The sequence below is a fragment of the Megachile rotundata genome, chromosome 13 (genome assembly GCF_050947335.1).
Source record: "Megachile rotundata isolate GNS110a chromosome 13, iyMegRotu1, whole genome shotgun sequence".
Classification (NCBI taxonomy): domain Eukaryota; kingdom Metazoa; phylum Arthropoda; class Insecta; order Hymenoptera; family Megachilidae; genus Megachile; species Megachile rotundata.
The window spans coordinates 7,653,017-7,667,171 of record NC_134995.1 but is presented as its reverse complement, the minus strand read 5'-3'; the positions used below and the strand labels follow the sequence as shown (position 1 = coordinate 7,667,171).

Genomic DNA, 14,155 nt, shown 5'->3' with positions numbered 1-14,155 from the left:
TGCGAGTATGTTATTTACCGTGGTTCAAGACTGAAAATATCACAATTTCATAATCGAGTTTTTTATTAAAATTTGCGTTCATAAAAAGACATTTATTAAATTTACATTCATAGTCCATTTAATATTTAAGAATGATATAAAAGACAGCAGGATATCGTTAAGTAATTAATTCAAAAAATTAATAGAATTTGGGAAGTTTTAGCGTTATATGTATTTCAAAATTTATATTTTTCGCGCGCTTTTTACGAAAAAGCGCGCCAGCGCCATCTCTCCGGCGAACTGGGTGAACTACACACTTTTGAAACAGCTGTTTCGTTAGTTCCCGTCTCCTACCGCTAGATGGCGAGGCTTTTTAACGTCCGTGAAGTGAAATTTTTTAATTTTCGAATATAAAGCTTTCAACACGCTATAAAACTGTTCCTCTTACTTTATTACGTCTGTAAAACCATCTGTGATCATCAACAGAACGTAAAAATTTCTGATTTGAAGAAAAAACGTAATTTTTTATTTTCGTAGTGTCTGACTTGACTTTTAGATGGTGCCATGTTCAAATAGCGCGCGAAAATTTAAATTACACTTAAGACAGACTTTCAAATTGCTTTTATTTTTTTAAACTAATAACTTTACAATGAACTATTGTCTTTTATATCTTTCTTACATATTAAATCGTGGTACTTCATTATAAATGTGAATTTTAATGTAAAATATATTAAAATATATTATAAAAAGTATTATGTCTTGCTGAAATGTTAATTGCAAAATAAAGCATCTCACACAATAAACGAAAGTTTTATAGATAATTTTATTTATTTTATAAACTATTGTAAAAGTTACAATTGTACATTAGAAAATGTAGCAGATCGAGGCGATACCTATTTTAAGATACGTATTTCGATTCGAAGACAGACAGCATTTTACAATTGAAAATGTTAATACAAAACGTCGTTCTCTTACGTACGGATCGTGTATAATAGAATACTGAGAAAGAAAAATTGTATTATATAGTAAGTCATAGAATATCCTAAGCCAGGTATCAAATATGAAATACAAGGTACTGTTTCTATACAAAATGCATTGTTTCAAATAAATTAGCGCAAACTTTCCATTCCTTCCGGACTTAAATAACATCCCGAAACGGACTTACACCTCGACATCGTTCAAATTTGTTTTAAGCAGCATAGAAAACAAATCTTACTCGGTATATATTAAACAAGAATATTTTGCCACTTTCATAGCTTCCTTTCTTTTAATAAAAATGCTTTCGACTCCATAAAACTGGACGTAAAAAAATGGCCCTGAGTGGCAAGTTAAGAATACGCATCCATTTTGTTAATAATTTACGGCTGCGAGTGTTCAAGCTTGTATACATCATGATATGCATTGCGTATCAACGCATAAGGGAAGCAACTCTCCAACAGATCCATGGTTAAGAACGGTGATTCTTGAACAATTTGATCTAACAACAGATACACAGACTCCCTGTTCTTGATCGCCTCTTTGTCAGCTTCCTGACCGAGTCTGAGCAAGCTGGACGACGCCAGGGCAAGAAACTCTTTCATCCTATCCTCTATGTCATTCTGTCCACATATAGTAAACAATGCACCGAATATATTATTTATCGCTGTAGCCATACAGTGTATGTTATTCGAGTGGCCCTCCAAAGACGCTCGGTAAAAGGAGTTCTCGTTTCGAGCCAATTTAGGAATCGAAACGGCCACGAAGACCATCAATAAGCAAACCAGCAGATGCTCGTCTTCGTCTACTTCTGATTTCTGACTCCTTAATGCGGCTGTTAACGTAGGGTCAACTTTGCAGGTTAGACCTGCAGCTGACGTCATCTCCGAAACGACGCGCATGGGATCACCCGATGGTAAATGATGACGGAAATCCAAAATGGAGCTCAGAAGAAATGGTATACGTTCTTCCAGGACGTCGACCAACGCAGACTGTGCCAACTGTCTGAAACTTAAAATTACACCTATAATCGTAACTCGTTGCAACACGTTGTCTACCTGTTGCAGCTTCTTGAACTGCTCCTTCATTACTTCTGGTTTGTCAAAGTTTGTTCTCAGAGCAATGAGAACATCCTTGTTTCCGGCAACCAGCTTCTTCAGTTGCTGTACCTGACTCGCTATGTGCCACATTAAATTTTCGTTCAACATCTTCATACCGTATGGACCAATAAGCTCGGCCAACGCTCTCAGCTCGTTAATGTCTGAAAATTCCTCGGCGTTGAAGGGTATTGCACCCTCTACTGATAAACTAACGAATGCTCTTTGATTACTGGAATAACATATATTGCCAGCGCTGACACGTCTCAGCAGAACGTCAGAGTACCATTGCGTGTACAGGGCAGCAATGGTTTTATCACCGTGGTTGTCTAACTCCTGAGTTTGCTGAAGCAGAGCGTTATTAAATACGCGTGTAATATCTATATGCACATAATTTTCCACTGTCTGAAGAACGTTCATGTAAGATCTAACGCTAACGAAGAGTTCAGATGGTTTAGCTATCTCACTAGTATCTGGATTGTACATGACCATACCAACAAGTGCTCTGGCAAATCTTGATTCTAAATGCTGATGCAAATATTCCCTTGGCGCAAAGGTATACTCCCACACATTGATAGTGGGACAGTAATTAATGGCGTAACACAATTCTGTTAATGCCATGTGAAGTTTATCCATAGTAGTAAGCTCTTCTCTGGTTTTCCTGTAACTTTCTATACCAGGTTTATGGATTTCATACATGTTCTTCTTATTTTTATCTTTCTTCTTTCGATTAACAACTTGAGAGATCAGTACAGCACAATGCTTTGGTAGCAGTTTGTCGCTCATATTACACTGTTCATCACATATAGTTGTGATAATGTTTTTAGCTTCTTTGGCCATTTCATCCAAGAACATGTTCACAACGGATAAACTTCTTTCTCGAATATGGTGACGTTCTTCTGGACAAAGTTCATGTGTACAGCTTTGGAAGTGACTACATATTAAAGGGAATGCAATGATATATCTGTTTTGAGCAGGGAATTCTAAGCACATGTGAAATTGATCTTCAAATACTTTACTATAAAAGCAGAAGATTGATAGATCAGATGTTTCCACTAACATTTCATCCAAATTATCTACCATTTTGGTATGAAATACTACAGTATCCATGAAAGACGCTAATTCCCGATTATCAGCCAAATTCATGTTACATTTTGCTATGGACATGTATGCTTGTAATCTGAACCAGTCCAATCGGAAAGCACGGAAATCAAACAATTCATTATCTTCCACTTGTTTTACTGTAAGACTAGCTATCTTAGAACACATATCACTAAGTATTGCCCCTTCATCTTCAGGGCAAACTGGTAAATTTTGTATCATTTGATCTAAAGCAGGGGCATCAAATCCTGACAAGAATTGTACATAGTACCTCTGAAGTACTTGAGAATATTTCTTTACTAAAGCTCTTAACTCTTCACAGTGAAACAATAATTCTGGCAACTGACGATCCACCAAATCTTCTCCTCCCCTTCCTTTACCTTTTCCCTGTGTAGGTGGATTCACGCCATGTCGCAAAAGCCACAGAACTTCATCTCTTGCATGAGAAAGTCCCATCAACACTAATAGAGCTTTTGGTCCCAAAAGACCAGGTTGGTCGGTTAAAATTAAACCTAACTCTTTCAAAGCTGTCCTCAAAAATTTTCTTCTTTCCCTGTGTCTGTAACCAGCCTTTTGTACTGCCTGATTATAGCATTCCTTCACTTCGGATACTCTTTTGCTGTATCCTTTTATACTTTCAAAAAATGTCTGTATGTACTGATGTATGTAAATTACTTCGTCTCTGAATAAGGCCAGAACCCAGCCTGATTCTAAAGCTGTGGTCCAGAGTTTACTAGGCTGTTCCTGGTTTAAAAATGTATGACATAACGTGAAGCCTAAAATAACCCATCTTTCTATTCTGTCTAAACTTAAAGTTTCACAGGACATAGTGTCTGTTGCTGCTGCTTTAAGTATTTGTCCAGGACTTCCAACAAGGCTGAGCTTTTGATCTGCCCTCCATGTGTCTGCCGATAAATTTCTTCCAGGATAAATAGGCCATAAAGAAGTAAGAGCATTTTTCAGCAATTTTGAATGAGGTACAAATTCTTCTGAAAGCTTTTTTAGTGGCGCATCATAATCCATAATCATTTGACCCAATCGTGGAAAACTAGGATCAGATTGGCTGTGTACCATTTCATGGGCTGCATTAAATAAACCTAGAACTGCTTTACGATCTTCCACTTGCGACAAAAGTATCATCAAACTGACATAAGTGACAACAAGATCCAAATAACCTTTCGTTAAATCAAAATTTATCGTGATATCCATGTGAACACCGCAGGCATCCATCGTAGTTAAAAGTTCGCAAACATTGTCTTTGAAATCGAGCAAATCCACAAACGTGTAATAGTACAATGACAGAGATTTAATAATCTCATTACGAAGATTCGTAATCGTCTGTAATCCTTTAACATCGATATTGGGAAACTTCCTAACAATTGTCTTGATAGAGGACTCTAAACTTTTATCAGAGAGGAAACCAGGTTTTGACTTTGCATCACCACACGCTTTCTTTATATTGTAAATGCGGGTTAACATTCCAATACCTCTATCATTTAAAATAGTCAGCTTCTCAGCCAACTTTTGTTGACTAGGTACAATAGGTCGTGCCATGGTTGTATTACGTTCCTTCTTATGTGATCAACATAACTCATCCGCTTCTTTGGTTTTAAATGACAGAAGACCCCACCCGTGGGGGTAGAGCTGCCTTCACCGGATGCGCCTAAAATAGAATGACCCCTTTTTTTCTACAAACAAATTTCACATATTTGTCATTCTGCGTCTACAGAAAGTTGTACACCGTACATTATGAGATGTATCTCACCTTTCCTGCGGTTGCATGTTTAATACAAATCGATAACACAATAGAACGAACCTTCTGTGTACGACGCGTATAGCGTGAAGTACTAGTCTTTTAAATGGCAGGGATGCCAATAGTTAAGAAATTGGTAACACTTCAGTAACTTACATTTTGAATGTAACTTGGTGTACCACCGCTATGTGGCGCTGGCAGTACCGTTTTTGAAAGCAGGTGGTGAATCGGTAATGTACTTTTAATTTATTAATTTAATTTAATATGTTTTGATACAATTAGTCGATACATATTATTATTCTTATTTTATTATACGTAGCTTTGATTTAAATTAGTACAAACATTCAAAAATCTAGAAATAGATACTAATTTAGAAAGTTAGAAGTTTTGAATCTTTCTCCGGAAGTTATACAGCGATATTGCGAATACTGTGTAACGAATGTTTGTTATAAGTAGACGTGGACTAGTTCAAAAATATCACACGTTTGAGAATTTATTTCTGCACAGCAAAAATTCTTTTCCCTTTAAAATATTTTGTTTTCGTAAAAATAATTTCTCGAAAATATACTAGATATTTTCTGAGTCAAGGTGATCTGTTCAAGAAAGGGGAACGGAAATAGTATCGGCCATATAGAATTTCATTCTTTATTTACAAATATCTGATAATCATCAATTGTACTCGGTAACAAAATTGCATTACGCATATACAGAATGATCATTCAGCGCTAAGACCACAAAATCAACAATCCCGCTGTAGGAGAGAGAAAACAATACTGATACTATTTGCACACTATGTAAATCGTGTCGTTTAATCGATATACATACGGTATACTCAGTCGCAAGGTTTCACACGTGACACAGCGTTTTCGTATTAAGCATTATTCTCGAACGTTACGTTTGTCTTAAATAAATAAGACATATCAACGGAAAATAGAATCAATTTTCTACCATCTATGGGTCGACAAACATGTATGGTCTGACTCTTGAGCTAGGCCGAACATTTTGGAAATCAGTCACGATCGAAACGTATCGATTGCAAATGTTATCGAATTTATTTCATAACCTCGATTCAGAAATCGACATGATTTCTGATATGCACATCGACTTACGTCATAGGCATTCGTCAAAGAGATACATGACGCGTCAACATCGGGCTTGACAGACACTCGTGTGCCGCCACGTTTAAATATCCTTACTCTACCACGCGATATCGCGTGATCGGATATTAATCATCGAACACGCGATATCGTGTGATCAGCAATATGTATAATAACGTTAATAGAGATGTATAATTTTTTTTGGAGTATCTCTGTTAACGATAAGAATTGTGAACGTGCTTGTATACGAAGAATTGTCTTTGACGTAAATGCCTATTGCGTGACTCAAGTCCGTTTTGTTCGGCGGAGATGCAATAAAGACGTATACAGGCTCTCTCAAAAAAGATGTACACCGTGAAAACCGAAGCATTTCTATGTTAACAGAAAGTGGAAGATCGTTTACTATTTTGAAATGCTAGTCCTCGTTTTTGAGGTGTAAGCTTGATGTAATGTCTTTTTGAGTGTTTTGTGTTTTAGGTGGTAGAGTTTTTAAATGTGTGAAATTTTGAAATTTGGAAAATTGGCTTTTTGAGAATTTGAGATTTTAGAATTTTGAAATTTTGGAATTTTGGAAATTTGGAAATTTAGTACTTCTAGTTTTAGAAATTTGGAAAATTGGAAATTTAAATATTTCTAATTTTAGAAATTTAGAAATTTGGAAATTTAGGTATTTGTAATTTTACAAATTTCGAAAATTGGAAATTTGATATTTGTCATTTTACAAATTTGGAAATTTAGGAATTTGGGATTTTGGAAATATGGAAATATGGAAATTTGGAAGTTTGGGAATTTGGAAATTTGAAAATTTGGGAATTTGGAAACTTGGAAATTTGAAATTTGAAATTTGAAATTTGGGAATTTGGGAATTTGGAAATTTGGAAATTTGGAAATTTGGAAATTTGAAAATTTGGGAATTTGGAAATTTGGGAATTTGAAAATGTGGGAATTTGGGAATTTGGGAATTTGGAAATTTGAAAATTTGGGAATTTGAAAATTTGGAAATTTAAGAGTTTGGAAATTTGAAAATTTGGAAATTTGGCAATTTGGCAATTTGGAAATTTGGAAATTTGGAAATTTGAAAATTTGGAAATTTGGAAAACTTTAGAAATTTGAAAAATTTTAGAATTCTATAACTTGAAAACTTGAGACCTGAAAAATCCAAAAATTGAATAATTCAAAAATTGAAAATTTTCAAAATTGATTTCCTAAAATTTAAATTTGTCCAATTTTTAAAACGCTCAAAGTGTGAATACAATTTATAAAATATTAAAAAGCATTCGAATTTTTTTTTTTGGTATAGAATTGCAGTTTTCACTGAAAACATGTTTTTTGAGTCACCCTGTATATACATGTATATACGATATATTAAAAATAATTGGGTCACGTTGATGCGGTTCTTTCCATATCAAAAGTTCGTGCAAGTATAAAAGTTTACCATCGTGGAACTTTCATCGTAACGTGATTCTTTATTTCTTGACTTCGTTATTCCTTTTCGTATTTTATTTTTCATTTTTACATTCGTTCGCATGTTCTCTTCTTTTCGTAGGATGATTCCTTAGGAAACGATGCATGTGTTCTTGTAAATAAACATAATTCTGCAACGATGTCATAGAAAATCCGATAAACTCGCGAACTCATAGCAAAATTTACAGTACATTCCGAATTACAATAAGAGATTATACATAAATAATTTTACAAATTTTTAATATTGATTTACAGCTAAAACCACATATTTAAAGTAAAATTATTAATTTGCAAACGTAAAATTAAAATAATAAATATTACTAACTTTTGAAGTAAATATTAGGTCTTAAAATAATTCTAGCTTTGAAAATAATAAGTAGTTTTTAAAATAATAATAGTTACTTGTATGTTCTTTTGCAAAATTCAATAATAAAATTGAAAATCACAATTTTGCAAAATATCTTCTAAGAAATAAATATGTACACATAGTCTACTAGAAATTATAATATTTTTCTCAAATTTTTATGACTAAAATTTAACGAAGAATGTACCCTGTGTTCACGAGAAGGCTAAACCTCATTCTTGTCACGCGACTTCTCCTGAGACACAAGTACCTGCATGCAATTTCAGGCGAAAATCAATTTTTGTTACAGAAATAGTTTGAAATTATACTTTGTAATGAATTAAGTATATATAATCCCTTATAATATATCCAAAACTCTCGTTGCACTTCTCGAACCTTCATCGCTAAAATCAAAACGGACACCATCTCTCTATGAGTTTGCGGTTCGTGTTTCTCACAGTGCGAATACAACAATGGCTACTGGTGATCTTTAAATAATTTCAACATACAGTAGAGTAGGTATAGCAAGAGGCGACACTGACCGAGAAATTTTAGAATACTTTGATAATTAAATAATAAGAAATACTATGTTACTTCTTTGTAATTTGTAATACGAGTAAATATTTCGTTTTCTGTAACACAATCACCGGTAATTTGTAATAAATATTTAATTTCCTTGTAACACGTTCATTTTCTTGTAATAAGTTCTTTACAAGTTATTCGTAATAATCGTTTCTGCAATATTCAAATATATTTTGTAGAGTATGCCTCACTTCAACTTTTCAATGTCGTAAAATTGATGTAACTTCGGAAGCCAGTATTAGTATACAGAAAATTTACGACAGATTTCTAATTATTAGAGGTTGACGTGAAATTAAATTCGTTCGATTTGAATTTCCCGCGCGTTCATACGATTTAAAGGACTTTGCCGAATGTCAAAGGTACGTGTCGCCTTTTGTTGTACCTACTTTGATACAACTCTGTCTAGAAACCAAAGAAACCATGTAGTTTAGCAGTTTTATATACCGACGGTTACCGTCGTTAGCTGTATACTTATCGCTAACTCGCGAACATGGGGCGGTCTGATCGGTAAACTCTGTAAACATTTGTCGAAAAAAGAACGATGTAAATATTCGCGGTTTTGCTCGCCCCACATCGTGGCTCGTTAAAATGGTTCGTGTATATCTCTGCAAAAAATACGATTACAACCGGTATAAGAGGCGCCAAGCTTTTTAGAAGAAACCAAGTGTATACAGGCTGCTTCAGAAATGGTAGTCACTTAAGAAACTGGCATGAACTGTTTCGAGTAAAAATTTATACGGAAACGTATTCTATTGTACAGTAGATTTGTTCAGAATTGAGTGGAGCTACAAGATAAATTCTATTAAACAAAAATAGCACTGTGTTACACTTGCAATCTTAAACCTCAGTTAAAAATAATTTTTCGAAGAAATAATGGGAGTTATAATTTTGTAATAAGAAATTGAATTATTGATGTAACCTAATATACCTCCATATGCATGGTTATAAACAAATTTTTACTCGAAATAGTTCTGTCATTTTCTAAGATGTTCACTATTCTTTCTGAAACACCTTGTACATATGTAGAGCCATTTCTTTCGCGTGTCTCTCGATAGGCGTTTGCACAGTTTCGAAATTAGATACATCGATGCTGGTATGCAGTGCCGGATTAAGACCTTTAAAGGCCCTGAGCACATTAAATATTTGAGGACCCTTGGTGATTCACATTCTGACACTTTCAATAATCTGTCAAAGTGCTTTTACAAAAATTATTAAATTTTTCAATTGTAATATTAATTCCACGAATTGTCTGTTATATTGAAAATTACCAATATATTTAGAAAAATATTCCCTCCCAATAAAAGATTTTAACTTTTCTTTTGAATTACACAATTTTATTTTATTTTAGTGTTGTAGTTGATGCAAAGTTCAATAATAAACTGAAATTCATTGGTTTCAAAGTTTAGATAATTCCTGGGGTGCCTCTTCATTTGATGCTTTCAATATGTGCTTGTCTTGTTTGTTGATTAATCCGGCACTGGTGGTATGCGTGTAGGAGGTATAGCCAATAAATAACGAGACTGGAACTGTAATTTGGAACTACATTTTAACTTCATTCTGTATATTTTTCTTTCGGATTTATGTAACTACCGCTGTATTGTGATCTACTGATCAAAATGGGGGTATAAATTATTTAGAATGTGGATAATCGATGTTGCCTTTAAGATTTCAGTATATAGATTTTTATGATACTCTACAGTATAGAGTACATAACGTCAATATTATGTTACTCGTTGCACATCAAAGCATTGCAAAATATTTAGCATGTAAGAATTTAAAGTTCGTTTCGTTATTCATCAGCTATACCTCACATGTACAAGTATGGTTGACTTCCCTAGGGAAAATAACTAGTTTAAAAGAAGACAGATGTACATAAAAATAATATTTCCATATGATTGAATACTTTGATCATTATTAAAATAGCACAAGAAAATATTAGAAATTGTTAATTTAGAAAAAATTCCTCTTTAAGAATAATTTATGTAATTACGAAATGTCATCAACAAAGTATATATTAAATGAAATTTTGTTAAGCTAGTGAAGTTAATTTTTCCTAGTGAAGCTGACTCGATACTGTATTCACACGACACCCAACAAAATATCCAGCCTGTCATTATCATTCCAGGCGACATATTCTCAAAATTTTCAGCTCGACGAAAAACCGAGCTTGAGCGCTCCTAGGCCTGAAATCGATATTCATTTCTATGATATAAAATCGATAAAGTATGTTTTAGAAGTTTCATTTTCGTCGCTGTTGTGCCTTCCACGCCACGGCCATATTGAATTATTTCTGTTTAACATTTACACAAATAGAAATGAGATAATTTACTTGTGAATAGAATATACACACAATCATTAAATAATATTTTACATACTTTTTAACAAATCTGTAAACTACATTGTACTATACAATTATGCAATATAACTTGTCTACATATAATAGCAATTGATGTTTTTTTATACTATATTGAACGTATCATTCTTATCATCGTTAAAATTATATATCTCGATTATGTTCTTGTATAAAAGTTTATGGGAAAACGTTTATTATGGATTTTTATCAATTCTTTCACTGATGCTATTTTTCCAATTTTAATTTGGTATTGACTCTCTAATATTTTTAAAATTTCTGTTTGTTTTACTTTTAATTAGCGGACAGGACAATATGGCCATCAAATGGAAGGACACGCGATTGAATCCTTCCAGCAGTTAGAAATACTATTTTCGCGCTAGAAAATGTACCAATGTATTTCGATTAGCTGTATTCAGAATTTAGGCTAAATTTTTAAATCTCATGGCAAGTTCTATAAATTTACTTTCAATTGTTCAAGCTTAAAATATTGAGTTTAAGTATCTCTAAAGAATAAAATAAAAATATACTTTCTTGAATAAAATACAGTATATGCTTAATGCGCATGCGCGGTAGTACACGCATGCGCCATATTTAGTCAGCGCATGCGCATTACGTAGCTCCATTCAATAAAACATTTTCGTATCATTTTTCTACAAAATACTTTAACTTTAACAACATTTACAATTGAACGCCTATCAATCAGGACGTCTAAACAACAAAAACTGAACTTACAATAATTTTTTAACTTAAATTAAGCACATTTAAAGCAAATATAATCGAAATACATCGAATTTTCTCAGCATTCAAACGTCATATCAGCCGAAGAGCACACTTTATTTATTTTGGATCATTCCTTTCCTTTCTCGTTCACGTTTACTTACAATTAGGCAAATAGAAATATAACGATCGTGGATTAAGTACAGACGACAGTTAATTTTTTGATGCGTGCACACATTGGCAATACAGGCGAGATATTTCCCGTCGCGTTTGTCTCGCATTGCCCGAAATAGTTCGTCTGTTCCGTTTTCGACGAGGACGAACACAGGCCCCGGACGCAAAACGTTATATCATTTAGCGTAATCGTTAACCGATTTTATTTATCTTTTTTTTGTCATTTTTCTCATTTTTCTTTTATAATACGCCATAAGAAACATTTAATCGAACAACATGAAAGGCTCGCGCGGCGATTCGAGTCCGTCAATAATAATATATTGTATGTAAAATTCGAATACAACCGGCGGACCGCAAAAATGAACGAGGTGAACTTTCAACAGCATTTACTAGACTCCAACGTGTCGCATAAACTATACAAAAATGAGCGCTCGAAGTTGGGAGAAACGAAATACATTTTGTTGGACGGTACGACGAAGAAGCATTTCAACGAAATCTTTTAGTTTTTTTTTCCCCTTTCCATGGTACCACGTGACACATCGTGTCCTTTCGTTCTCTTCGGATTTTCGAATTCTCTCGTTTAAAATCACGACGGCTCGAGAGATTTTGTCTTTCTTTTTTGCTCTTCTTTTTCGCGCTACAACGGAAGGCCATGTGTTTTCAGCTTCGAGATTTTGGCGGGAAAATCTCGCGTCGCGGAGACGGCTCGTGGTGTATAACGCTCGTTTACTTAAAGATTTATTTCTAGCCCGTCACTAGTTTTAATAATCGAAAGACATGTGGCTCTATTACATGCTTATAAGCTGTAGTTTTAACTTGTCTTTCGGTCTTTAGTATTCTAGATGCGTAGCGTATCGTTACAGCTTCAGCTTCCCTATGGCTCGCTAGGTTTTTTCTTCTTCACCTTGTTCTTCATTTTCTGGACGAATACTTTTATGTAATGTACAGCATCCTGGTACTTTTTCCAATTACAGGTCTGAAAATTAACGGTAGAATCTTTAGTGAGAAGTGTTCCATTAAAAATGTTTTATGTTTGCAATAAATTGTTTAGAAATATAGATTTAATGAAATCATGTAATATTTTTCGTCCAAATTTTTATCTTGACTGAAATGTTCTGCAAAATTAAAAACACTGATGCAACTTCTCTATTACAAAATTCAGTGTTATTAATCTACTTGTTTAATAAACAATTTGTCTGTTTACAAACAAGTTCGTTAACAAACAAGTTTATTAAACACAATAAACCGTATTTCGTTAATTGTCCTAAAGAATCATGTTCGAAAATGTTAAAGATTACTAACATACGTAATCTGACTATCTGAAGTACTTCATATAACAGTAATTAATTTATTGATAATTTAACAAAGTTACAAGATGTACACAAAGATGATAAAAATAAAATATTACCGGCAACTAACGATTACTTGAGGCGTTGTGTAACGTTGGCCAAGGCAACGGCAAATGCTTGCAAAGCGCTAAAAGGATATCGGAAATCCAACGTGTAGGCGTTCCCATCTATCCTTCCGAATTGCATGACCTAATCGAAACAGATCCGTTATTTCATCGCACGTGGAAATAGAACAGCTATAAGATATACCTGTCGGCCTTTGAATTCGATCTGGAAGTTCTTCGCGCTTTCTTGAGTTACTCTGCCACCGAAATCAAGTTGGTACACCTGGCTGGACTCGTTCCACATCGGCGCCTTGTTGTGCATCACGAGTTCCCTTCTCACTGACTCTGATTTGTGACTGGATGATCCTCCTCCTTTTTGCTTTAACTACAGATTATCATTGTTACGTATAAATGAAGATTTGGTTGAATAGGAATTAAACTTGACATTTCGCTTTGGGTCGGATTATAAATAGTTGGGTTCAAACGGAGTTGTGACTTCATTGTCACGTAACGGTGATATAAAAGCGGTTCTCAGAAGAGATGCTTGAGTTTGTATACAATGTCATGCAGTTAAATTCGTGCAGAATTTATGTCATGTGACGGTAGTAAAAGATGCAATGTCTTGTGTGAAAGAATTTAGAGAATTTTACAAAAATATTGACTTTGAAGTTCACAAGTGATTATGTAATCTTAGTAAGCTGATTTAGATCGAGTTTATTTATAGTTTTTACACACCTTTTGACGTAACTGCGCCTTCTGGAACGTCTCAAGGTCCCTGTAATTCGTCGACGAATCATCTTGAAGGAGACCCTCCTCGTCTGAACTTTCACCCCGATTTTTTCGTGCTTTTCTACTCAGTAAGGGGCTTGATAGGAGTCTTCTTCTGATGGGCGAGGCTGAGGCAGGTCGTTTTCCCTTCTTAGACGGCGCTGGACTGCTAGGAGAACTCCTGGGTAATCTGGAAAAATTGTGGTCCACATTTAGTCTACATTTGGATTAAGTAGTAGAGTAGCTAGTAGTAGGCTTATAAAGTAACTACGTATATTTCTAAAAATAATAGCGTAACTAGTCCCAATAAAGTATCTAGCTAGTCTATTGAATCATCAGACTTATATTTCTAAGTATCT

General features: G+C 34.2%; 2 protein-coding genes and 1 long non-coding RNA gene across 5 annotated transcripts in view; 1 reads left to right on the top strand and 2 right to left on the bottom strand.

The window, feature by feature from the left end:
• Nucleotides 1-784: 784 nt before the first annotated feature.
• On the bottom strand, nt 785-5,022 carry Hem (Nck associated protein 1 Hem). Of its 3 annotated transcripts, none has more exons than XM_012293165.2 (2): nt 4,918-5,022; nt 785-4,840 (listed from the first exon to the last, which is right to left on the bottom strand). In XM_012293165.2, exon 2 carries the CDS (start codon nt 4,704-4,706, stop codon nt 1,338-1,340), a length of 3,369 nt encoding a protein of 1,122 aa, XP_012148555.1. In that variant the 5' UTR covers nt 4,707-4,840; nt 4,918-5,022; the 3' UTR covers nt 785-1,337. The 3 variants fall into 3 exon arrangements, with proteins under 3 accessions (XP_012148555.1, XP_003706729.1, XP_076395425.1); XM_003706681.3 differs by having other exon boundaries at nt 785-4,815; nt 4,918-5,019; XM_076539310.1 differs by having other exon boundaries at nt 785-4,815; nt 4,899-4,995.
• A 28-nt stretch (nt 5,023-5,050) lies between these two features.
• The window catches only part of LOC143265708 (uncharacterized), a 78,096-nt gene continuing 68,991 nt past the window's right edge, over nt 5,051-14,155 (top strand). Inside the window, exon 1 of the long non-coding RNA XR_013040389.1 lies at nt 5,051-5,135. This is a non-coding gene — a long non-coding RNA (uncharacterized LOC143265708). The remainder of the gene's footprint in view (nt 5,136-14,155) is intronic.
• Tusp (WD40 superfamily protein Tusp) overlaps nt 7,194-14,155 on the bottom strand; it is a 91,132-nt gene continuing 84,170 nt past the window's right edge. The window contains exons 13-16 of the mRNA XM_003706679.3: nt 13,764-13,986; nt 13,234-13,413; nt 13,044-13,173; nt 7,194-12,611 (exon numbers count right to left, since the gene is read on the bottom strand). Of these exons, the coding sequence (XP_003706727.1) occupies nt 13,057-13,173; nt 13,234-13,413; nt 13,764-13,986 (520 nt within the window). The 3' untranslated portion in view covers nt 7,194-12,611; nt 13,044-13,056. The remainder of the gene's footprint in view (nt 12,612-13,043; nt 13,174-13,233; nt 13,414-13,763; nt 13,987-14,155) is intronic.

Coding starts and splice junctions, on each gene's coding strand:
- Hem (XM_012293165.2), bottom strand. CDS start 4,706: ATGGCACGACCTATTGTACCTAGTCAACAAAAGTTGGCTGAGAAGCTG.